The 26,585-nt window shown below is 33.4% G+C and overlaps 2 protein-coding genes across 4 annotated transcripts; both read left to right on the forward strand.

Annotated features, from left to right (window-relative positions):
• The first annotated feature begins 507 nt into the window (after positions 1 to 507).
• LOC129308735 (uncharacterized) lies at positions 508 to 19,297 on the forward strand. 3 transcript variants are annotated; one of them, XM_054950071.1, is made up of 19 exons: positions 508 to 688; positions 863 to 998; positions 2,212 to 2,433; positions 3,491 to 3,586; positions 4,608 to 4,660; positions 4,983 to 5,079; positions 6,433 to 6,506; positions 8,316 to 8,418; positions 8,856 to 8,966; positions 12,116 to 12,192; positions 12,826 to 12,892; positions 14,480 to 14,545; positions 15,365 to 15,472; positions 15,599 to 15,729; positions 15,865 to 15,931; positions 16,046 to 16,113; positions 16,274 to 16,370; positions 17,883 to 17,953; positions 18,597 to 19,297. In XM_054950071.1, the coding sequence occupies exons 2-19, from the start codon at positions 897 to 899 to the stop codon at positions 18,970 to 18,972; spliced, it is 1,986 nt and encodes a 661-aa protein (XP_054806046.1). In that variant the 5' UTR covers positions 508 to 688; positions 863 to 896; the 3' UTR covers positions 18,973 to 19,297. The 3 variants fall into 3 exon arrangements, with proteins under 3 accessions (XP_054806046.1, XP_054806054.1, XP_054806062.1); XM_054950079.1 differs by having other exon boundaries at positions 509 to 688; positions 16,277 to 16,370; XM_054950087.1 differs by lacking the exon at positions 508 to 688 and adding an exon at positions 1,459 to 1,483 and having other exon boundaries at positions 860 to 998.
• A 5,823-nt stretch (positions 19,298 to 25,120) lies between these two features.
• LOC129303291 (probable membrane-associated kinase regulator 4) lies at positions 25,121 to 26,389 on the forward strand. Its single transcript, XM_054942511.1, has one exon. It carries the CDS (start codon positions 25,170 to 25,172, stop codon positions 26,286 to 26,288), a length of 1,119 nt encoding a protein of 372 aa, XP_054798486.1. The 5' UTR covers positions 25,121 to 25,169; the 3' UTR covers positions 26,289 to 26,389.
• The last annotated feature ends 196 nt before the right edge of the window (positions 26,390 to 26,585 follow it).

The following is a 26,585-nucleotide window of genomic DNA, read 5'->3' on the forward strand; positions in this document are numbered from 1 at the left end:
ATATGCAATAACCTAAATTTAAAGACTTTCAAATAATTTAGCCTAACAATCAACGAGCACTTAATTAATCGGTAAAGGAGGTTATGCCAATTTAATGAAATGTGTTGTGGCAGAGCTTCCAACCCACATTTAGTTGGACCTTTGGCTTGGGGCGCTAGATGATTATTTTAAGAAAATTAATTTAGCCTAACCATTTTTTTCTTAATAGCTCAAAAACCGTTTTTTTTTTGGGGGCCCGACAATAGTTCAAAATCAGATTCTGTTGGTAAAAAGTTCAAAATCAGTTGACATCGCTGAAAATGAATGATTCTTTAAAAAAAAAAAAATTCATGAGTTTATGGGTATGTTTGAGAAAAAAGGTTCGGCCCATGATTAACACTATGCATAAATATTATAATAATAGAAACTCAGATATTTAATTAGGATTAATTAAATTAAATTTTCTCACGAGAATTTGAATTGTCAATTTTTCTTAGCCTGCAATCTACTTGTACGTTTGGAACCAAGTAAACCGGATTGCTGGGGTCAACGTGGCCTTCCCAAGCATTGCTTCGTGCAGCTGCAAGTCTGCAACAGAACATGTTTGCTTAGTTTTGCTCGCAAGCCGAATCTTTTGTTGATTTCTGACTATCTGATCCCCTCAATCACTTCGTCAATATGTTGTGATTCTATTCTCAACAGTCAACAGGTGAACAAGCTACCCATTTCCTAATTAATTTTCTTTTCCTCTCTTATTGTTCTTAATCCAACTCTCCAAACCCCATAATTTTCTTTCTCCACCATCGCTTCTTCTTCTTCTTCTTCTTCTTTTGTTTTTTGTTTTTTGTTTTTTTGCTTCCATTCCCTTTTCTTGGGTTCGCAGTTTTGTTAACTATTATCAGAAGACTTGGCAACAAATGTCGTCCTGGCTGAGATCTGTAGTGAGTTATGCTGACTCCGTCGTTCAACACGCCGGCCAAGCTGTTGCCGAGGGCGCCAAAATCCTGGAAGATAGCATTGTAATGTCCTATATTTTATCTCTGTGGTCTTTTCTATTATTTTCATTAATTCTTAGAATTTTTACAATAAACTCAGTAAATTATAATCCCCATTTTAGTTTTACTTTCTAGAATTAGCAAATGTGAAGTTATTCATAAGTACAACGACTTCGTTGTTGTGTTAGTTATTTGGTGATTTTGGGAAGCCAAATTGACGAAGGTGTTAGTTTTGACTTTTGAGGACTAGCTCACGCATGAGAGTAAAGTTTAGTAATTTATTGGTCTCAAATTAGGCATTTTTCTTTGTTTGATTTTCAATTAGAAATGCGTTTTGTTGCCCGCATTTTGGGTAGTATTGGCTTATTGGGTACCCTTATTAATTCTTAAAATGTTAAATGATTAATCGGGTTGTTTTTAACGGTTCGTTTTCCTCTTCATTTGGTTGATTGACTGGTTACTCACTGTGCAACTTCAAGCTCAGAACATAAAAGAAGGATAATTTGCAGGTTTGCCAACTAGCCATTTAAACGTTTGTTGAGATGTTTACAAGTTTGGCAGCTTGCTTTGCAAAGGAAATTTTGACTGTGCAAGTGACCGTTATCTGGCTAGTTTGTTCAGGAACATCCTATTTTTCTTAACTCACCAGCGCAGAGGGGATAGTCTTTGCTAATTTCCAGTTCTCCCAAAAGAACCCACTTTCTAATTTGCTCTTATTGTGATATTAATTTTAAAATTCAGGAAAAGAATGAAATATAGTGTGAAGAAGGATGTTTGTGCGCTGTGAACTCTCACACACATTGTGGTAGAGCCACTTTCCTTTTTTTATTTATAATAATATGTAGCCGTGCATTAACTTTAAGATAACAGCAGACTCTAGGACACCAGATAATGATAAGCTCCTAATCCTTCAGAGAATAATAAATCCCTAATCCTTTTAAAAGTTCGACTTGGATAGGTTGCTCAACATTTGTTTTCTAACCTCTGTTATGGTTTCCCAGCATTTATGTCTGTCATAATTTTATAAGGAGTTTAGAAGTTATTTGGATTGCATATTAAATACTTAAATTGTCTGAAGATTCCATAAAACTTGGATTATCTATTTGTAAACTTTTAATTGTAGTGCTGTGTCCACAACGGTAGTTAATGTTTTTTTGACATCAAGATGATTTGAGCATGAGGATCATATTAGATGCTTTGGTTTTATTTCATCTCTATATCTTCTGTTTACATGCAGGCTGGTCAAAATTTTAAAAGTGTCAAGAAGACAGTTGAGAGATTGGAAGAAGCTGCTATTTACTATCAGGGCCCTGAAAGAGTACAGTTGCTAAGAAGATGGTTAGCTTTGCTTAAAGAGATTGAGGAAATGTCTATGACTTTGGCTGAAGATAAAGAGAAGACCCTTGAGCGGCACTTTGCAGTTGACAAAGCCAAGGAGAATTTGAGGAAACCATCTATGGTAAATAAATTTTTATGTTCAAGGCAGATTTAGTTTAATCTGATTGAATTTTGATTATTGCACTCTCCCCAGTTTGCCTGAGTTTTGGAATATTAATGATCAGGTAGTGTCTGAAAGCACAGTATGCTAAAGTGTTTAATTTGGGACATGAAATCTAGCCTAGAAGTCTTTTTATGTGACTGTTTATTTCCCCTAAATCCTGATACTGCTGTTCGTCACGGAAAAGCTTCATGTGTTTGTGTTACACTGTAATGGAATTCATTGGCTGTTTGCTTCTTTCTTTTCCATTCAATAGGAATAGGTTTTATCTTTTCTTCAGTATCATGGGGGAGTGGCTTTATTCTTTTGCTATGAATTACATGAATCTTGGCTTCTTTCATTTTTCACCCACACATGGACTGATTTAATTTTAGATAGAATTAATCCATGATCTTATGAAGGCTGTTGGATGTAGCACTTGCACCCTGGAAGAAACTTCTGTGTTAAAATATTAATGTAACTGATGACTAGCTGAGCACGTGAAATTCAGATATGTGAATCATTGATGTGGGACCAGAGAGAAAAGGGCCAGAGAGAATGGAAAGAGGAGAAAAAGAGACAAAATATGAATAAGACAACTGGTAGTCTTACTTAATGTGGAAAATAGTCTGTCAAGTCTAAAGCAAAGGCCTTTAAACAGATCTCGACAAATGATTGCTTGAGAAAAAAAATCAGCAGATAAAATGAGGTAACTTCATAGCTCAGGACATAGTAAAAGTCTAGAACTATGTTGCTAAGACTCGGCTGGAAGGAGTTTTCCCTATGTTCAACATACACTCCTTTTTGAAGGTACTGCAGGGCGAATAAAACTCAACTAAATGGTACTTTTCTTGGTTGTATCAGAGTTTCAATTGAATACTCTCTTCTATGTCATTAAATTAGAAAATACTTTTGGCTCTCATGTTGGTGAAGGATCAATGTGGATAATGATTTCTTGTAATTTATATGGATGGTTTTTATTATTTATTTATTTTTTGTATAAGCTTTTTGTAATTGTTCAAGTGATGCTATTGATCAGGTTTTGTATTATGATGCTGATGTTGGAGGTGAACCATTAAATTTCCGAGATATTTTTGTTCAAAGTCAGGCTTTGGAGGGTGTTACATTATCAATGGTATGCATATTTACGTGACTGTCAGCTGCATGTGTAAAATTGTGCTGACATGTAAAGTTATGTAAAATTGTTGATTATCACAGTATATGTTCTTATGTCCCTGAAAAAGGGGAGACTACACATTTTGGTACTTTCCTGATCATTGAAGTTTCTCTCTCCCATATATATTAAATTAGTAAAGTGCTGCTATCCAGCTTCTTTTGTAGGATCTGTTCATGGACATGGTTTCATGCACTTACTCATTAATGTTAGGGCCATTGCACCTACCTAATGATCTGAGCTTCTTTATCCTACTGAAATGACCCACTGTTAGGAAGGTTAATCTGGAGGCCAGACACTGACTTGCATATAGCAACTTAGAAATCACTCTCTCTCTCTCTCTCTCAATAAAAAGAAATAACTTCTTCAAATTTTTCTTATCCTCAAGAAGTAAAATATTGTATCATCCATGAGTTGCAAGAGAGAAACCTGGAAGCCTTCTGCCCAAGCAAGAAACCTCATGCAGTCCCTCTTTTCCCCTAGGAAATATGCAAAACAAAACCCAACAACAAGGTCGAACATGAACAGAGAACAAGCTAGAAAGTGGTCCAGCTTTCTGGTACTCTTCAAATTAGTCATCTTGTTTTTTTGTCTGCTAAAAGCCAGTCAATGTAAAATTGTTCTGTACTTCTGTTAATTAAGAAAGTTTGAATGAACTTGAAATTGAGGTGTTGATTTTTATACATTGTAAATTCAATGGATCGATTTAATCTTATTGAAATAAACTTAATATATCAAAGTCGGAATCCACAATGGTTTTTTGTAATCACTTTAGTACTATATGAGAGTTTATTGATTTCTTATACATATTGCAGCGATGAACAATTTGATTGAGTTGAATATATCATATTCTTACAGTCTTACTCCAGATTCATCAATATGGTGTCATAAAATTGGAAGAAGGATGTATTCCTGTGCAAGTCATTTTGTAATTGCTGATTATGGAGGTTAACTGCAGGGTTAACTCTTTTCTATGCCTCAGATTCTTAAAGTTCCTAATGAGGAAGAGGTTTCTGTTCTCCTAGAGATCTTTAGGTGAGTTTCATAGCTTTTCCATTTCTCTTGAATGTCTAGTAATCTGAGGCTTATCACATGTTCTGATAAAATATTCGGCTTATCTTATTCCCTTTTTCTCATAGTTTATTCTTTTATTAAAAAAAGGTGTACTAGCTCCTTGATCTTGAAACCTTGGGGCATGTTTGTGTTACAATATCAATTTTTATTTTTGAACACAATTTTTTTGATCAGCTAGTTTCATCTTCATCTTTGTTGAAATCTATATGTTTTGTGAGGAAGCATGCTATATAATCCCAGTTGCTAATATTCGTTATTGAATATTCAATACAATTATCTGTAGGCTTTGTCTTGCTGGGGGAAAAGATGCTCATAATGCCATAGTTAGAAGCATTCAAAATCTAGCAACAACATTTTCAAACTATCAAGATGAAGTATTGGTAAGGATGAATGACTCTATTCATATGTTGACATAAGGACAGCGTAAAGGTTCCCATGGTTTATTTTGAATCGGTGGGATCTTTGGAGGTAGTTTGCATTCAAATTTAGAATTTCAACTATGCAAAAATTCTTTAAGTTCTGGACTGGCATTTTCCTTACTAGGTTTTGAGTTTTGATTTTAGAAAGATATTAAATATGTAACTTTGTATACTCAAACTTTCCACCACAAGGACTACTAAAAAAAAAAAAAATTTTATGCTCTTGCTTCTCAAATAATTTGAAAAAATATGGAGTTCCAAGATATATTTTTATTGCAGCATTGGAACATTATTGAATGATAGTCTTAATTGATAAGAGGAAAATTAAATGGGTTTAATGATGGAGTTGGCCTCCCGAGCATGAAATTAGGGTTAATTTGTGAAATTTCTCTTGTATATTTTGTCCATTGTTATGGTTTTTAATGGATGGTAATTATCCTGAAGGGGGGAATGTTTATGAAAATATATGACAAAAGAGGGGAATGGCCAAAATGGATAAAGATAGTGATGAGCTGGAGGTAGGGGCGGAAGAGAGAATATATCCCCTAGTAACTAACTTGTCTCATAGTGTGTTTGGGGTCAGGGTTCAATGTCGTAGAGAAAGAAGTGATCATTTGTTCTGGTGGAGAGTTTCTAGTCTTTTGTATACTAGAAGAATTCGTTTTCTTGCTTGTTTATTTGCATTTTCTTCTATTTACTCTGAGCATTGAAATCTGCTACTATCTCATGTCATTTCCCTCTGTGGAGTAAATATATTTTAGGTCTGTCTGATAAATAATAATGAGTTTTCTTTGTTTCTTTTATCGGTTCCACCCATTTTCCTATCATATATATATATATATATATTTTTTTTTTTTCCCCCTTTTGGTAGTGGCACTTACAGGTATGTTTGGATGAGGGATTGGGGTAGGGGAGGTTTCATTAAAACCCCTTCCCTTGTTTGGGAGTTATTTGTGAGGGCAGGAAGATAATGAAGTATTTTCAGCTAACCTTTTCAATTCCTCCACAGTCCTCCCTACTCTATGTTTTTAAGCTACCCCAATTTGGGGATTTTAGACAAGCAAGTGTTTCAACTAGGGGAAAGGAAATTATTATCTAAACAGCACCTTCCTTTCCATTTTCTTAGAGTTACTTCCCCTCCTGTCTCCTTAAAATTCCCTTACACACGTTACTACTTATATAACATTAGAAAGAACTTTATCCATGTTGACCAGTCAGAAGGTTTTAATTATGTTCTGCTTCTGTAGTTGTAATGTATTTTACCGATTAAAAGCTATTGGGTTTGTTACCATGGAAAATGTACTTCTACTACAGATGAAGCGGGAGGAATTGCTTCAGTTTGCACAAGGTGCCATTACTGGGTTGAAAATCAATGCTGATATTGCAAGGTCAGTATGAATCGATTAGTTTTGTTGTTACTTTCTTTATACCTTTTCTTTGGTAAATGCACATTTTATGTTTGATCTGAGACTTAAATTGCAGAGTTTATTTATTGTGGTTGATGTAGTCTGAAAATAGGTTTACCTAATCTTAATAGGCTTTTAGCCTTTTCTTACATTAATTAGTAGAGTTTTCTATAGCTAAACAAATATAAGGTTCCTCTAGGAAATGTCAGGAGACTTGAAAGACATGTAGCTCTGAATTTATTTGGATGGAACGCAGTGATCCCCTCCATTCCTTGATGCTCCACTGCCAACACCTTTTGTGTTATCTTTGATTATATGTAAAATATGCTTAAGCTGGTGCGATAATTTTATTAACCGAAATTCAAAAAAGTTAAAATAAATGTTATAAGTGTCTTGGAAATAATTTTTTTCCCTTTGATCCCTAATTCCTTGTTATAAATGACAATTGAAGACCAAACATCATGGACTTGATGATTTTAGGGAGAATGACAGTCGAAGACCCTCTAAGGAAATTAATACAAAATAAAGACCTCTGCGTTGTAAATCCTGATGTTTCAGTTGTAAAAGGACCTTGATATTTTTCAAGGGTTCTTATTTGTCATTCTCCCATGACTTTATTCCTTTTCCATTTTTAACATTCCAAGAAATCACAGAGGATTCTAGTCTCTTGAGCTTGATATGCGCTAATGAGTTTGTCAATCTGCTCTTTTGTTTTTTTCTCCCAACTTAGAAATAGCTACCTTCTAACGACAACTTAATATGTGTGAGGCCAGGATTGTGTCTGGAGAGACTGGTAGATTAAACTTTCATATTGCCTTTAATGCTAGTATATTTTTACAGTTTGTATAAGAAAGAATCAATCGTATCGATGATTAAGATTTGGAAATCCCTAGAACTATTTCTAAAACCGAAAGAAAATTGGTGTGAAAGATAAAAGGGTATGATCAAGAAAGGAACAATAGAGTATTAAGAAAGTTAGGAACAAATTTAGACATTTAAATGAACTTAATGGAGAATAGGAAGATAATATTTGGCTAAATGAAAACTAACCCTAGGCATAGGAAATTCTAGATAATTGGAATCTTTGGAAATATTTTCTGTTTTATTTATTTTCTTATTTTTGTTTTATTTTCTTGTTTTGGGCTCCCTATAAATAGCCCCCCTCACTAGTTGCATGTCAATTTTTTGAACCATTTGAACGATATTTCTAGTTTATTCCCTCTTGCTTTCCTCCTTCCTATTTTCCTCCCAATATCTCCCTCTTTCCCTTTCCTCCTCCACTTTTTGTAACCTGGTTCTACATCAGAATATGATGTGTATATCCCAGTTGCACTGTAAATATGTTGAAGCATCTTAAATGAATACTATCTACTTGCTCTCAACTCATGCCTGAGTGCTTGGGTATATAAACCAACATGGGTTTAATGCGCATGTCAGATATCTTTGTTATTGATGATGACATATGAATTATGATGGGAATGTAGTTGGACTGATAGTTTAAGACAGTGAGAAATCAATATTTTAGAAGGCTGAGGGTTGTCATATCACTTGTCAAGAATTTGAGCCTGTAACTTAGATGGATCTAAAATTTGGGGCTTACTTATTCTGTAGTGGGTTGTGGTTGATTTGGGAGGAAAACGTGGCTTATGAAAATCAAGATAAGGACTTGAAAATTCAGATGGAGACTTATCAATTATTCATATCATTAGAAGGAAATATACAGTAACATTAAATCTAAATTTTGAGAGAAGTATTGTTGAAGTCCAATCTTGTTTTATTTCATGACTACAGAATAGATGCTGAATCCTCTAAACTTAGGAGAAAGCTTATCCAGATGGAAACTTCACAGCTACCTTCAAATGAAGGGCACAAGGCAGCTGAAGAAACGATAAAGGTGTGTGCTCTGATGGCTGGTGACGGTGGTGGAGGTTTTTTTAATAAATAAGGGGCACTTTGGTAATTGACTAATAAAACTTAATTACAATTCAATCGCTTGGGTCCTTTCATGCAATTATGTCTTTTTGGGGGGTCCTTGAATGATATTCTCCCTTTATTCTTACCACATGATAGCATAAAACTTTTGATCCTTGACTACCTTTTTGCTTGATATGTATCTCTTATAATGTAAAGTATAAACCATCATGAACGCATAAAGATCTATCACGAACTATATATGGAACTTTGTGGGAGAGTTTTGAAAAGAAACAGGCACATACAAGATCAGCCTGACGCAAAAATAACGGTTCTCACGGGACTGGTGCACTTTCTTTTGTACCATATATCATATACTATGTTCTCAAATTTATCAATAACCATGGGACCATTTTGTAGGCATCAAAAGTTGCCCTTTCTCAGATTCGAATTTGTTCCAGACTTGAAGAACTATTGCAGAAGAAAAAAGTATTTCACGTTGGAGAATCTCCAGAGATTTATTCCCAAAAGGTGTAATTCTTTCTTTCAAAAGGATTGGAACAATGAAATTATGGGTTGTTTGTTATATTGCCTTTTTGAAAAAGCTAAGAAAAATATGAAGGAATAAAAGTAGTGAGAAAGTAAAGAGAAAATTAATGCATGGTTTTGCAGACTTTTAATATTATGCAGCCTACTTTAAAATAAGATGTAATTTTACTATTTTTTATTTGTTTTAACTTGTGATTATGCTGCATTAAACGAGATGAAAATTAATTCCTACCTTCTTATTTCCTCTCTCTCTCCCCCTCTTTCGCGCATCATATTCATTTCTTTTTAATTGTATTCCCAACATAGCTTCATTTGTTATGATTCTGGCCTAGCCTTGTAATCATGGCCTAATGTTGGTACCTTGCTTGTCTTTGATACAACTTCCTTAGTTTTATTGTTTAATTTTCAGTTCAGTTTTTTTCCATCAAGATTTATTTTCTGAGGGTAGGTCTTCTTACCACGGGTACGAGAGAGCTGACTTGTACGAGGCTGTATATATGTGTACTTTTGAATGGCTCTCTTATTTTTTATTCTTCTAGAATATAATTTTTTAGATGTTTGAATGTCCTATGTCATGATATGGACTGATCTTTTTTGTTGTGACCGGCAGATGAAAATGGAATGCTTTTTTGCGATAATGAAATGACAATAATTATTTTGGTTTTATGTGACAAGATGTAGGCTGATTTTGTATTAGAAGCTGTAGATTTAAGTGGAAATATGCCTTAATAGTTAAAAATCAACTACTGGCACAAACTATATGTTATTCTGTTGCTGCTTATGTCATGTCCAACTTTTTGCATGCTAATTAATGGGGGAAATTTTAGGAATAAAGAGTTTAATAAAGATATTAGTCAAAGATGGAAGAATATGAGAAATGATGATTAGAAGATTGGAATTAATCATTGGACAAAGATATTCATAAGAAATTGAATAATAAATAAATATTTTTGGGGCATAAAGAAAATGTAATATTTCCAAATGATCGTAAAATAATAATGGGGAATCAAAATAGATTCAAGAAAAGAAGAAAATTGGAATATGAAGGAAAGAAATATTTGGAAGAATTATGTTAATATTAATGATTAGAAAATATCCAAAAGAATTAATCATAAAACTTGCAATGTTAGGGACTTTTGGAAACATAATCATTTTCTTCCTGTTTCAAAAAAACACAAATAAACAAGCCCAATTTTGAGCCCAAAGATGAAAGGCTTTTTCTTTTCAGCAGAATGGATAAGATTGAATTGTTTGGGCTTACATTTTTGGTTAGTTGATTATTGGGCATTGGTGTGGATTAGGTTTTAGAATTAATGGAACACAAATGAAGATTTATTAATCAACATCCACTACATTTTCCTTATTCATTTCCGCAGTGACAGTGAGAGTGGAGAGAGAAGGCTTTGTTCCAGCTATGGTGGTGGAGAGTGTTTAGAGAGAGAGAAACCTAGCCAAATACCCTCCATTCTACCTTAAAACTCGCATGCAAATACATAATTTTGGTCTATTCAACCTAAGCTTCCATTTGATCTTAGCAGTTTCTCAAGATTCTAAGTTTAGAGGAAGAACTTAGAGAGAGAAAGCTTAAGAATTCAAAGTTTTGGGATGCTTGGAGTGAGGTAAGTATACATTATTAATTTTGGATGGATTATTGAGTTCTAGAAGATGAAATGTGGAATTGGAAGCACTGTCTAGATTTTTCAAAGTTTACGAGTGGGTATTATTGAGGTAGAAATAATTATTACAGGGTGCCAAGTTGTTACCCTCCCAAGATATAAAGAAGAAAACAAAATACCCACCCATAAACTTCGAAAAATCTGGACAGTGCTTTCAGTGCCATATTTCATCTTCTAGAACTCAATAATCCATCCAAAATTTATACATTTATACTTATCTCACCCCAAGCATCCGAAAGCTTTGAGTTCTTAGGCTTTCTCTCTCTAAGTTCTTTCTCTAAATTTGGAATTTTGAGAAATTGCTAAGATCAAATAGAAGCTTAGGTTGACTAGACCAAGATTATGTATTTGCATGTGAGTTTTAAGGTGGATTGGAGGGTATTTGGCTGGGTTTTTCTTTTTCTGTCTCTAAACTCTCTCCACTGCCATAGCTGGAACAAAACTCTCTCCAATGATTAATTCCAATCTTCGAATAATCATTTCTCATATTCTTCCATCTTTGACTAATATATTTATTTAACTCTTTATTCCTAAAATTCCCCATTAATTAGTATGTAAAAAGCTGGACATGACAGCTTAGATGGTAAAAACATTGGCATTCTATATATTGCTATGGAAATATTATGCTTGCTGTGGCTGGCTGGATATTAGGTTGGATATTAATTTGTTATTATAAAGTTTCAAGTTGATATATCTTTGAGGTTTATATATTTACAAATTTTTAGGTTTATATTTTTATGGAATGAATCATTTGCTATAATTGATTTGGATATTATTTCCTGATTAGGCTTCTTTAAGTTCTAAATTTCAAAATAAGTTAGGGAAAATGATAAAATGAAATTTAATACATGTGCAATGAAGTTTTTTTTTTTTTTTTTTAACAAGGGAAAACGTGTTCATACTATTGGATATTTGAGCATATTTGAACAATGGCATAACATGTTCAATTCAATCTAGCCCAAATCTTCAAGAAAAATGGTTTGATTCAAGTATGGTAGCCCAGACTCACCCAGAAGGTCAATCGTGGCTCAGTCGAGTCCTGGTTAAGTTTGGGTGAGATTGGGCTCTAGGCTAAATAACTGAAGCCCAGTCTTCATGGGATGGAGCATTGGGTTGACCATCAACCTAGTCCTGCCCAGTCTTTGTGCACCTCTATTTACAAGATTATATAAAAGAATTATTGAAGACAGAAAGATTAGCAATCATGTTATATGCATTTGAGAGCCATTATACTTCAGATATGAATGATTGCTTCCATGAGCTTTGTGACGTTGAAAATTTGGCACCATTTATTATCTGGACTCGATTCCAATTGTCACTGGTTAGAGTAGAATTAGCAGAACCTGAATTCTTTTTATTCTGAACAGATTCTATTGTTGAAGAATTAATTAGTGAACATGGTTTAATTTTTTTTTTAAATTCTATTTATACCCATACTGTCATTTTTACGAATAGGTTGACAAGTTGAAGGTGCTGTTGGAATCTCTAGCCATATCTACTGCAAAAGCTGAAAAGCGTATTTCAGATAACAGGTAGAAAATCAAATTATGAAATTCTATTTTAAGTGCTCTATTTCATGTTATTTATCTGTTCTCCGTGAAATCATGTTTATGCTTAAGGTGGAAACTGTATTTTGTTGTGAGTGAGAGAGAGAGAGAGAGAGAGAGAGAGAGAGAAACTGTATTTCGTGAAAGCATCTCATTTTGCTTTAAAATTTTGTTAAATGTCTTTTCAGTTCTTGATGAGAAACTCAATTTTTTTTTTTCCAGTTCTTGATGAGTAACAATTTTATTCTAAGCTTGAACTGGATGAGAGAAGTTTAATACTTTCATGCAGGAGAAGTTTAATAAGAAACTGTATTTCGTGAAAGCATCTCATTTTGCTTTAAAATTCAGGTTAAATGTCTTTCAGTTCTTGATGAGAAACTCATTTTTTTTTCCCCAGTTCTTGATGAGCAACACAATTTTATTCTAAGCTTGAACTGAATAAGAGAAGTTTAATACTTTCGTGCAAGCATCCTATGGTTACTCTGAGTGCTTTGCATTTTATCTGTTGAAGACTGCACGAGATAAATATCAATTAAGCATTTAGTTTCTCATTGGTTCTTAATTTCCTTCAGATATGTCTGGTTCTTACTAATTTCTTGGCCGTTTATAATTTGATAGACTACAAAAAGAGGAGGCATTAAAAGTTCGTGAGTCCAAAGCCATCGAAGCTAATGGAAAAGAAAAGGTGAAGTACTATTATCATTTCCAGGCACATGTTTGCAAAAAGTGCTTGGGTATCTATGGAACCTGGTGTTGTGTATGGCAATCTTGAAATGCAGCATAAATTATATATAAAATAAAAAATAACCAGTAAAATAGCAAGTAAGTACATGAAAATATTTTTTTTATTGATAGAAAAATAATGAATGAAAAAAACTTAATGCCATAGCTTATGAGAAAATCCAACCCAAATTTAAATGTTATGAGCATAAATTACAATATAATTGCTCCTTTTTTTATTTTTTTTTCAGACATCAATTTTTTTTTCTCCGTTAAGTATTTGATGATGTAATAAATGAAACAGCTAAATAAAAAATTATGTATAGCAGCCAATGGGAGTTGGGTCTAATGGAAGAGACTAGTTCCTCACAATATGGTGGATAGATTCAAAACCCCTTTGGGAGAGGTTCCCACTTCCAGTGCCCGGCTGTACCTCGAATAAGTTTGCCTTCAATAGGAGATCATTTGTGTGCAAATAAAAAAGAATATGTATAGCAAAAAACAGAAGAAATGTGTGAGGAAAAGTAGATAAATGGCCAAGAAATAATTAAAAATAGAAACGAAAGAAATGAAAAAAAAAAATAGAAGGAAGGAAAGAAACTAGAAAAAGTGAAATGAAAAATAGAAATAATTTAGAGCAGGAAAATGAGAGAACAAATAAAGCAAGATATGAGAAGAAACGGAGCAGAAAAAAGAAGACAAACGAAAAAGCAAAGTCAAAACAGAGAGAGGGAGAAACGTAACAGAAAAAGAGAGGAGAGAGAAATAGAGTCAGAAAGAGGGAGCAACGGAAAACCTGATGAAAGTAGGAAGACTGCAAACTTGGTCCTTCCCTTCAAACTTGATTCATTTATTAAGATCCCAATTTTTTTTGTTGGGAGATGGACAAGTTATATTTGTGGTAGAAAGGGTCCTTTAGTGTAAGCATGCAATGTTTACTTGGTGTTTCATTTGTCGTACTGTGATGGGACCTCTCAACCTACTATTACTACCAAAACATATATAAAGAGAAGGGAGTAACAGGGCAAAAAGGGGAATTGTCGTGCCTAAGGTTTTGAGCCAAAGAATATAGAATGTGCAAGGGCAAAAGGGAGATTTCAGGATGTTGAAGTGACTGTGGTAGTTGAGATGATGCTGTGAAACAGCATTTGAAGGAAGGGAAAGAGGGAAGAAAAGGGATGAGGGATTTTCTGGAAAGACACCTGGGAGAGCTAGCCTCTTGAAAGCTATAATTGTCTCGTGCATCCTGTTCTTGTTTCTGCTTATGTGTGTCCATTTTGGATGTTGTTATTTTTTTTGTGCATGTATAACCATGGTGCTGCTCGTATGTGCAAGTGTTCTGTTGCTACTTTCTTGTGTCTTATGAAGTGTCTATGTTCATATACTCCATATCAGAAGTATTCTGAGTTCCCTGTGTTGCCTCTAGTAGAATAGGGTCTGAATTTGCAGTATCACTATTTGTCTGAAGCTGTAATTCCATTTTAAACTTTAATAACAGTGTTATTATGTACTGCCTGTATTGTTCAGTGTATTTTACTCTAATTTGTTTCAGGAAATAGCTGCTGAGATCTTAGAGCTCCAACGGAGAAAAGATGATCTTGAAGCTGAATTGAAAAAGGTATCAGTCATGTTTCTGTGCTTTTTAGTTTCTTTTTTCTTTTTTCTTTTTCTAGTTTAGTTTTTTCCCCCTTTTTTTTGGGGGGGGGGGTGGGGCACATTGCGGACCACATCTTCAGACTGATGCAATTGCGGAACCCACCAAAAAAGGTTGAGTCTCCATCATTGAAGATCTTGGCTTAAGTTTTGTATTATAGACAGAGATATAAGCATGACATGTATCATTCTTATAATATTGATTGCTAACCTTATCTGCGTCTTCTTTGCTATAATCATTTATCTGTTTATAACAATGGTGCTTCCCTGATGAGGACCTTGCTTATAAATATTGGAACTTTACTAATGAAAGATTTTCACGTTATTGGCGCACACATACGTTTTCTGATCATGACATTTTAGAGGAAGCGTTGAAATTTTCAGTTGAGCTCTTTGGCTTCACTTCTCACCTAATAGTTTATATTTTTGCATTTCAATGGATTATGCTCATTTACTCCTAGTAACTTAGATTCAAAACTGTTTGCTTTCACGGCTGACTTCAACCATAACATGGGCATATGAGAAGCATGGGCTGAAGTTTGCGTTGGGGGATTATTCTCTTATCTTTATCACTTAAATTCATGTGATCTTCGTCTTCTCTAAAGGATTGTTTATTTGTTGACTTCTCATTTGTATGGGCCTTGTATGACGTTTCTTCTAGCAACCTAAAATGATGTTTCTTATTTGAGAAAACCTTTCATGGCCTATGTTTAAACTTGTTAGGATTTAATACTGTTTTATAGTTTTTTCTAAATTAAATAGTTGAAGTATGGCCTTTGCGTAGGTTAATACTTCTTTGGCTGCTGCTCAAGCGCGATTATTGGATGCAAGAGAGGAGAAGGACCAATTTGAAGAAGCAAACAGTCAAATAATTGAACATTTGAAAACAAAGGCATAAATCTTTTCTTTGTCTATATGTGGTTGGATACTATGTGTAATCATGCTCAGTTTTGTCTTAATGCAGTGTTTCTCTCACCATCAAGATGTTGGAAATGTTGATTCTAACTTTTATTGACAGGAAGATGAACTTTCAAAATCAATTACCTCATGTAAGTTAGAAGCAAATGTTCTGAAAATCTGGATTAGATTTCTTGAAGATAGTTGGGATTTCCAGCGATCAAATGCAGAAATTAATGAGAAGCAGGTCAAGTAAGTATTTAGACTTAATGCACCTGAGAATGACATGATATCTTTCAACAGAAACTTAAAAGCATAATAAGTCTGCCTTTTTTTGATTCCGATTATTGACAAAGTGATACTTCCTCTAATTCTTAATATTTAAAGTGGTGAACTGGAGAGGCACAGGGACTATTTCGTAAACTTGGCCATTCAACTTCTTACTGCTTACAAGGTATTGATTTTCTTTTACTCAATCAAAGGCAGAAAAAGGATGTAATATGCCAATTATTTTTACCCTTCTCAGTCTCTCACTCTTTTGTAATTGACTCTTCTCTGTCATGCACAGAAAGAATTGGAGCCTTGGGTCACCCGTATTGGGACTTTTGTGGAGAACCTGAAAAATTTAAGTCACGGGTAAGGTCCTTTTTGTCTTGAATCTACTGTATGCTTGCGCATGCCATATTTTGGCTAATCTTTCTGAATTATCTTTTTGAAGTACTTTGAAACTTGAATAAATTTGTTCGTGTCTTTGTGTATATTTATCCGTTTCTTAAATTTCTTTCACCTGAGGAAGCAGGTCAGAGATGCCATCCCATGCAGTTAATGAGGATTCTAATCTATTAAGTCCAAGGAAAAGTCTTGAGCAGGAATATTTGGCTTATGAAACTAAGGTACGTATGTTACCAATGTGGTATTTTTGTTGAGGAGAGATTCAGACCTCTTGAAAGAAAGCCAGAGGGCGTGCTTCTTTTCTACCCGTCTTGTTTTTTCTTCTACCTCTGATCATCAGAGCTTGTAAATTCCTCTTGCTATCTCTGTTGAAGGGAACCACATCCCTGTAAATGCATAAGTAATATAAGGTTTACTTGAGGTTCTATCAATTTGGTATCAAAGCTTGACAGACTTCCACAGAAAGGTATACCTGCTGAGGGTTTAACTTGGTGGCTAGAATGAGAATTATAAAGTGGAGTGTAATCAGGGATATTGACTCTCTAGGAGTAGTGCTATGCTGAATTCCTCCATTTTGTAGCTATAATGTCTTGTGGCACTTAAGGGGCACATGATTCTGCCCTTAATATATGGTTTTAAGGGTGGATTTCCATATAACCTATGTTTAAACTCTGCCTATATTTCATAACTGGTTCTAAACGTCGGCAAAGGAGGAGAGTTGTTTTAGGTACTTGACAGCCATCATGAAACCCCTTCAAATCCCTTAAAAGCTGGACAACCTAATTTCCCAAATACTTGTGGAGCTTATTTGTAAGATGTGTGATTACTAGATATGTAGAGTTAAGATTTGTGTTTGATATAGTGTAATGCTATTTCTGAATTTTCTAGATATTGCACCCAAAAGTTTTATAATTAATTTCCTAAATATTTAGGAAATCATGTTGCCCAACAATAATACCACCTAAAAGTAATTGGCTTATTCATCCATGGCCTTCCTTATCAGTTGTCACAAGTTGGAATTAATATGAGGGATTGGATAGTTGTTGTTAGCTAGTAATTGATGCTTGGTTGTTAAGAAATAAGTTGTGCGAAGGTCAAGTCTGTCATTGAAACTGACTTTCTCTTATTCAAGGCTGGTATAAGTAGTTCAGATGAAAAGTTATGGGCTGTTGATGAATCTTAATGAATTTCTTTTCAATTCCCTTCTGCCAATAGTCTTTGTACTATCAGTTCTCTACTATATATAAAAAAAGTGTACGTTTGTTCTGTTTTTCCTCAATGATGTTTTTTCTCCATCAATTCTTTGCAGCTGACTGCACCCTATGTTCCTCAAACATCGCTCATAGAGTTAGGCATAAAAGTTTTGGAAACCACAATCATTAGTCCTTATAGTTTAATTGGGTTTTGCTTTTAGTCCTTATAGTTTTTTTCACAATATTTTAATCCCTATAGTTGCAGCAAAATTAGTGATATTTGTTACTCAAGTCCCTATAGTTTTAGTGTTTTTAGTCTCATGAGGACTGAAAATACTAGGGGAAAAAAAAAACTACAGGAATAAAAAGTAAAATCCGATAAAACTATAGAGACCACCCAAATTTTTTTTGCGAGTTCATTCTTGTCTATTTGAAATGGCCTCCTATCTGATCAATGTATAAGTTCGATTATCTATGAAGGGAAAGAAATAGCCCATTTATATACCTATATTTAATGAGGGTTTTCTCTCTTGCTTTCAGATTATAACCACCTTCAGTGTAGTGGATAGCATGAAACGGTATTTTGATGCTCAGCAGGGAAAAAGTTCCAGGTTTTGTATTGCATTTGCCAACTTTTTGAATGAGTTTTTGAGTTCAAAATAAGACTGATGATGAGTTTTTATTTGGTTGCTAAACTACATAATTTGATTATAATTTAAAAGTTTATAACTGGTTTCACTCAATTTTCAATTTGGTTTCTGTAAGTTTTTACAAAGCTTTAGTCCCAATTTACAAGTTTATAAATTCGTTTCACTCAAATTTCAATTTGGTTTCTGTAAGTTTATAATTGGGACTATAGCTTGGTAAACATATTTGGAATTTTAATTAAGTTAAGTTGATAAAGTTTAATCAATGGGCTGTTAAATTATTATGAAGTGGCCAAGGATGTGCCATCGCAGCATCTTTCAATATGTATCAACCATGCCAACTCTCTCGTACTGGGCTATATGTGAAATACTTAACTGGATTTCACTTCATCTTTTATTTTTATCATTTTCGTTGGCATTAACCTTGCACGTTTGGAATGTCTAAGATAGACACGTTCAATTAAATTAACAGAATCTGATAACTCGCTTAAAACTGTGAGCATCCAATTAAAAACTTTAAAGCTTTGACGACCAAATTGAAAATTGGGTGCAACTCTTGAGATGAACAACATAATTTATCAATTGAATTTTTTGCTCTGTTATACAGGAATGATGAAGAACATGTTAGAGAGCTTTTTGATGCTATCAAAAAGTTAAGGTCACAATTTGATTCTATTGAGAGGCCCTATTTAGAAATCGAGAGCCTAGGTGGCAAGGCCGAAATGTCGCCTCAAAGGAAACAGCAGGACAGGACATTAGCTACAGCTCAAGTTACTGAGCTTCCAAACACACAGAAAGATGAAGAGCCAAAATCAACTGCAGCCAAGGATGATCAGGATCAGAACCATGAAGCTGAATTGACAAAGCTGGAATCTGAGTCTGGAAAGCTTGATCAAGATTTCTCAACAGAGGAAATTGGTGGGTGGGATTTTGATGAGCTTGAAAAAGAATTGGAGCATGCTAATTCAGCTTCCAGAAGTTAGGTCTATGATCTATCTATTCCAAATTCATGCTTGCTGCGGATTCATGAAGCACTGGTGCTTCAAGATCAGAGTTATAGTATGTCTGTCTGATACATGACTTCAACTTTTATAATTGTGTTTTAACATTACATGTTTTGTGGTTTCACCATCTTGGTACTGTGTCATGTTCTGTATATCCTTAGTTGCTAATTTAGTAATGTAACGAGGTCATGGATGATACAAGATGAAAATGTAAAGCTGTAGCTAAACCATCAATGGAGCTGCTGGATCAAATTGTTACGGCATTTGTAAATAGTGTAAGTAGGATACTCACAAAATAGTCACATCTTATGCCTCTTCGCTCCTCTATTTACGCCTGAAGCTGAATGTTTAGATAACTATACAGGGCCCTAAAATTTGATCCTCATAAAATAGTTCGTTCAAACTATATTTTTTTTATGTATTTTTTAATTTCATATAGTGTGTATATTCCATTTTCATCTTAAAAAAAAAATTAAACATTTCCCTTTGATATAGAGGACTGATTATTCTAGTTTTATAGAAGGAGAATCATATCTAAGAATCTAATAAAAAACTTATTTGTAAATAATGATCAATATAAAATAAATTATTATTAAAATAAAAATATAAACTTGTTTTTACTTAAACGTGACTTGTTACTAGTTTTTATTTGCAAATAAGTTAGGTCATTGGATGTGATTTTTTTTTTATAATATAGGATGATAAAACAAATTAATCATCATCATCATCCATACTTCAAATAATGTAGGAAAAATATATCTAGTTGCATAAACCAGCAAACCCAAATATTTGACTAAAAGAGGGAAAATGACACTTTGGAAACCTAATAGGGAAATTAATTACATTTAAATACGTTGACTTAAAAAAAACTGAATTCCAATTAGAAATAACAAAATTTTAGTTGGAAATCACAATAGTGACCCTAGTGTCATTTTCCCTAAAAATGGATGCATTAAAGTTTTAAACCCTATATTTTTTTTAGAGTACAAGGTTGCGGTAAACTTGTGCAAAAAATTGAAATCAAATAATGTCGAAAGCCATAAGACTCATACAATCACTAGATAGACTGTCAAATACACAAATATCAAAAGTATCGATAAAAGCCTTATAGGTCATGAGGTCATGCATTTGTTGACTTCTCTATAGACGTGATCAAAGGTTATCTTCCAATTACACATGATTAGATTTTTGATGTTACTAATAATGGTAAAGAGAGGATGATTATTAGGAGAACTCTAGCTAATGAGAGATAAGGCATTTATTGAATTAGAGTAGATGTTAACTTTAAGAATCTTAACATTCCAACAAAGGTTGAGACCTTCCAAAATTTTCATTAATTTTGTAGCAGTGCTAGGTTGATAGTTGAGATTTTTAGAAAAGCTTTTGATGCAATTGCCCATATCATCCCTAATAAGATCATCACAAGCTACAATTTCATTAAGGTTGACAAAGCCATCAACATCTAGTTTAAGTCTCATATTTGGTTCAACCAAAAGGAAGAGAGGGAGAAGGAAAGGATTTTTCATTTTAGTGATTGTTTTGTTTGGGGAACGTTGTAAAGAGAGTTCAATTTGACCCCATAAATGATATCATTCGTGAATCAGTTATGATGATGATGATTCTGATGAACTGAGTTTCTATTTATGATAATTAAAATTTATATTTTAGACTATGAACCCAAAGCCTTCCACTCGTCTATTCTGCAGCAATCATTCCCAAACTTTATCATGTTACCTACTATACAAACATACATTATGATACACGCAAACATACACTCTCATTTTAAATTTAGACGTAATATATTTTTTAGTTTCTAAACTTTCTCTTAATTATTAATTTAATTCTTGAACTTTAACGTAACTAAGTTTTTGTAGTTTACAAAGTTAAGGAATTATAAAAAAATTGGGATTAAGTTTTACCGCACAAGTAAAAAAAAAAAAAACTATAGCTATGGATTATTTTAAGTCAAGAAAATATAGAAATTAAATTGTTCCGAGTCAAAATTTAAAAAATTAAATTAATAATTGAGAATAAGTTCAAAAACCAAAAGTTATATTTTTTTCTTTTTGAATTAATCATCGTCAAATTCATTTGGGATAGTTTGAGTCAAAACTTGTCAAGTCAACGATGATACTTTTTATTTTCTATGAAATTGAATTGAACCTTTTTTGGGACCAATATGTTAAATAAATGGATTATTAATTAATAGAAAGAACAAAACAGAAAATGTGGGGTCTTTAAATCATGTCAATAGCCATATATATTAAGAAAGTTTACACACACACACACACACAAAAACACACTTAGCTTACTCAAAAGATTAGGAATTGTGTGTGTTCTTTGAAGAGCATTATGATTATGCAGGGCCTGAAATGCCTCAAGTAGAAGACACAAAGATGGAATATGCCTTAACCATTATAATATACATAATTTGGAGCCATAGGCATTAAGCAAAATCTCCTTTATAAGTGGTATTTTATTTATATATATTTGGATGCCTTATCTTTTATAAATGAAAGAATAATTTATCCTAAAATAAAGGCAAGCGTGCGTGTCATAAGTTATTAAGTTAAGCTTGGCTATTCGAAATTCGAATGGAGCTTTTTGAAGAAAAAGAGGAAATTAAATAATGTCTCTTATAAGTTTGACATCGACATTTTAATTTATATTTAAAATTAAAAAATTAATTGCAACTTTCAAAGGTAATTTGCACACAGTCCAACACCAATAATATACCATACTTAATTAACCTAATAATCATTACTTGATGTAAACCAACTCTCAGGTAACACGGAACACTGTCCTAAGACACCACGAAATCAACTTTTAACTTGTATGTCTGCTTTTAACACATCCATGATACCTAACTTCTCCCAAAAGGAAATAAAAATCTCGAATGAAACAAAGCTTATAATCAACTGAGGAGGGGGAGGGGAAGAATATAGAGTTATATATTCCTCTGATCCTATTTATAAGTCACTTTCAACATATTTTATTAATTTTAAGAAAAATTTTAAAATTTATTAACTTTGTCTTGAGTTTTTAACTTTATCCTTATTAAATATACACACTTCAATAATATATTTTCCTTTTTCAATATTCAATGAAGGGTAAAAAAGAGAATTTATGATGAAAATTTAATGATGTGGCTTATAAATAGAACTAATTTTTTTTTTCTCACTTTGTCCTATAAATAGGACAAGAGAGAGTATATATATATATATATATGTATGTATGTATGTATGTATGTATGTATGTATGTCCTGCCAATTTGTGTTTGGGAGAATCGCATTTAAAGATTACTCAAGCAAATTATTTGCAAGCAAGGATCAATATAGAATGAATCATTTTGTTAAAATGAGAATGTGTACTTGTTTTTTTTTTTTTTTTAAGAATAGAACTTGTTGTTAGTCTTTATTTGCAATTGATTTGCTTGAGTGGTCCTTAAATGTTATTCTCCTATTCTTTTTTTTTTTGTTAAAATGATAATTTGACCATTAAACTATAAGCCTAGAAGCATTTGGGGTTCTAATTTTTTAGGTACATTTTCACTCTTAAAACATTTAAAGTTATGGCAATTTCTTCCTTGCAAATGATCGACATAAATGATGAAAGATAATTTGTTGTGAATTGATTTTGCCAAACATTTAGTTTATCCCCATACTATTAAAGTAACAAATGTTTTCTCAATTTTAATGCCAAGGGGAGATTGTCATAACTTTAAATGTTTAAGAGTGAAAATGCTCTGAAAACAAGTTTAGGATTGCAGACATTCTTAAACTTATAGTTTAAAAGTCAAATTATCATTTAACTCATTTTTTGATTACATGTTACATCATAAGATTTCAACTATTTACTATTAAAGTATTGAAAATCAAACCAGATATTGAATTGAATAATATAATGATTCAATGGTTAGCAATCTAATTGTAATTAGAAAAGTCATTATTAAAACAATATAATTTAATTAAAAGATATAAAAATATTCATATATACATGTTTCAATAAAATAATGCATCAATAGTCAAGTAAATAGAATATTCATCCTTAAATCATACAAAGTCTTAATGTCTAATACAATATCAGTTTAAACAATTACTTCAATTTTTACTGAGTTTGCTTAGAATATCCATATTTAATGACTAAAGTAACTTATATCTGCATTCTATATCTTACGACAAATTCATCAGACACTTAATGCAGATTCTCAGCACAAACTAAAACAAAATGTTAACTCAAGAGCAATCTCTCAATTATTGTTGTTGCCCTTTTATGTCATTTTACCATTTTTTTAAATAGCCCAAATGACATTGTTTGGGTGTTTAGGAGGAAAAAAAACATAAGCTTCAGCATGTTAGACATGTTGTACAGAATCAAAATTGAGTTGATGACCAGATTAATTCAATTCACTCAAATCTTAGTTCAAACAAAGTTCTAGACTGGTTAAGGGACTAACTCGCCAGTCCAATCAGCTATATATTTTCATTAATCAAGTTTTCAATACAATACTGCCCCACATGCTTCTAAACCACTGGCTAGCCCCAAATGAATTATCTTTACCATTTTCTTCATTGCTTTCCTCAATTGACCATGTATTAATAGTGAAAGATCCAAGTTATTATAATTCATAGATATACAATCACAATTAACAATAAACTAGTATATGGAACACACACACAGACACACACACACACGCACACACACACACACACACAGACTTTTTACACACCAGTTAAATTAAATTGACATTTTATATCAGTTCCAGAACTGGTATAAAAACAAGCAAATTAATTAGTCGCATGACTCATTAATGGCTGCCTTGTTAGGCTTTTATCTTACATATATATAGATTTAAAATAATTATATACATATATAGGACAACTTTAGATTGAAAAGAAAAGTGTAAGTGGGTGAAAATGAAAAAGAAAGAATATATGCAAAGGTAAAAAGGTGTAGGTTAAAGAGAAGGACAAGAAATTAACAAAGTCTCTCGAGCATTGCATGCATAATTCCGGCGTCTCCCACCATTGCTTGTCGGGTCGTCATAACTCAATCTTTGTTCTTTGTTTCCCATTATTCATTTCTTAAATCAAACACACCAAAACAACGTTAGATATCAACTCCATGTTTTCATCCCTTTTACTCAAATTAAAAGCCTCATCAAACTCAACCAGCCAGGAATGAGGAATCCAGTACAAAAGTTTCACACAATGTAAAGCATCAAATAATAACGTTTGAATTCTCTCTCTCTCTCTCACTCTCTCTCTCTCTCTCTCTCTCTCACACACATCTAATTAATTAACTGTTATTTCTTCATCACACAAATAACTTAATATGGTGCATTATTCAACTTTTGCTTAAAGTGCATGCTTTTGCTTTATGAATAACTGATAATCACTTAGAAAGTGCCATTGGTTTGCGGCGTCCAAATAATTGCTACAGTAGTACATCATCTATGGTTATCATCTGTGTGAAAAATAATAAGAACAAAGCAGGGAAAAATTCATGCTTATAAGATATTGTAAATTATGAGGTGCTGAGCGAGCTGTATGACTTAGTGACTTTGAAAAATGAAAAACATATAAGATTTTGCTGTATTGTTAGCCATCTGCTGATCTGCACGCACGCACATATCAAACTGAACCATCATGTTCTAATTTTTCTAAGTTCTAGTTCACATTAAGTTGATCGAAGATTATCACCGTGTGTTTATTTGCCTTTCTAGTTAGTGCGTTCTGATATTGAACTTTAGATGATTGACAATTATATATAATGCTCCATCTCTGACCACTGATTGAATTATATATATATATATATATATATGTTCGCATGTATGTATATATTAGAATTCAGAAATACTTGAGGTGTAGCTGCCACAAAGCACTGACAATAAAAAAATATAGCAACACGTACGACAATAATGAACGAAGGCACAAAATTTAGTTGGGCGGGTCCCCCTTGCCCCCAACACATGACAGACAAAAAGGAACTAGTTTAGAAAAACAACATTAATAATAGTAATTCCAGGTTACAACTTTTTCATTTGTCACTACCTTTAAATTTCCTCTTTTTTCCATGATAAAAGCTCACCTAGCTAGCTCCTCTCTCTCTATCACATTCCCTTAAACCCTAGCAGTTGCTTTTGGTGTACTGTCACAGTTTAGTTTTCTGGTGTTATGGCTGCAAAAATTCTGGTTGCTGGTGAAGATTTCATTGACATTGAAGTTAGTTCATATCCGAACGCTTTCTTCTGTCACTCACAAACCAGCAGAGAGTTTGAGTTTCAGATGTCTTCTTCCATTAATAATGTTGAAGACAACAGATCATTATCAGAAGCCATAACTTCTCCTGCTGATGAGCTTTTTTACAAAGGCAAGCTTCTTCCTCTTCATCTACCTCCCAGATTACAGATGGTTCAGAAGCTTCTTCAAAACTGTCCTCTTCCTGATCATTTTGATCATCATCACAAAAACCCGACCTTTGAGTTTGATCATAATGAAGATGATGATGATCATCAGCTCTTCAGCACTCCTTTAGCCAGCACCACTAAACCCTCACCAACCACAACCACATACAACACGCCATTTGAGTCTTGTCAAGTCAGCAGAGAACTAAACCCAGAAGAATACATCTTCGAGTTTGATGATGATGATCATCACCATGAAAAGAAGAAGATCATCAACAACAATAACAAGAAGTCATGGACCAAGAAGTTCATGAACAAGTCTTCAAATTTAGGGTCCACAATAAAGGCTTCGAGGGCTTACCTTAGATCTCTCTTTGGGAAATCTGGAGGCTGTTCTTGTGAACCCTGTTATGCAGTTTCAACCAAAGTTGCAGATGAAAGCTCAGCTTCAAAGGGATTGACCAAGAACACCATAAAATCAGTGAAGAGAGTCCCATTTGGACAGATTTATCAGAAAACAAATAACAAAGGAAAGAGAACGAGTAGTACTACTGAGGATGGAACTGGAAGTAATAATAATCGACACAGGAGATCATTCTCAGTTGGGTTGAAGTTGATTCAATCTGGAAACAAGTCTTCCTCTTCTCCATCGTTTTTAGTTCCGAGCAAATCAAATGGTGGAATAGTTCATCATCATCAAAACCTGATGAAGAGGTGCTGTAGTACGAATTCTGAGAGAGAGAATTCGATTCAAGGAGCTATTGCTCACTGTAAGAAGTCTCATCAGAGTAGTACTGTGACTGTGAGTGATAATATTATTAATGGAGGAACAACAGGTTTATGCTTGTTTTCTTCTTCTTCTTCTTCAATCTCTGTCTGCGATGATTAACAAAGACGTGTTGAGATTTGTAGGGGCTGATCATCATCTCAAACTTTTTGATTTGGTTCCTTGTAATTCCTCTAGCTTAATTTAAGAATGTTCAGTTTGGTCTCTTTCTAATCAAAATTTTATTCTCACTGACCCTACATGTGGCGTTTTGATATCTCAAATATAAATATATAAACGAACGTGTGGTTTGGGGGGGGGGGGGGTGGGGGAAGGAGTGGGGGGAGAGAGAGCGAGAGTCTTAGAGTATGAGTCTGCCTTTGAGTCTACGTGAATGTAGAAATATTTTTGAGAAACTAC

The sequence above is a fragment of the Prosopis cineraria genome, unplaced genomic scaffold, assembly GCF_029017545.1.
Source record: "Prosopis cineraria cultivar Desert tree isolate PC_DT_omini unplaced genomic scaffold, ASM2901754v1 PC1, whole genome shotgun sequence".
NCBI lineage: Eukaryota > Viridiplantae > Streptophyta > Magnoliopsida > Fabales > Fabaceae > Prosopis > Prosopis cineraria.

Excerpts from the sequence above, each read along its gene's own strand:
- LOC129308735 (XM_054950071.1), top strand. The coding sequence starts at position 897 with ATGTCGTCCTGGCTGAGATCTGTAGTGAGTTATGCTGACTCCGTCGTT. Across the intron at positions 3,587-4,607 it reads AGGGTGTTACATTATCAATG|ATTCTTAAAGTTCCTAATGA; the intron begins GTATGCATATTT and ends TCTATGCCTCAG. Across the intron at positions 16,114-16,273 it reads CTGAAAAATTTAAGTCACGG|CAGGTCAGAGATGCCATCCC; the intron begins GTAAGGTCCTTT and ends CACCTGAGGAAG.
- LOC129303291 (XM_054942511.1), top strand. The coding sequence starts at position 25,170 with ATGGCTGCAAAAATTCTGGTTGCTGGTGAAGATTTCATTGACATTGAA.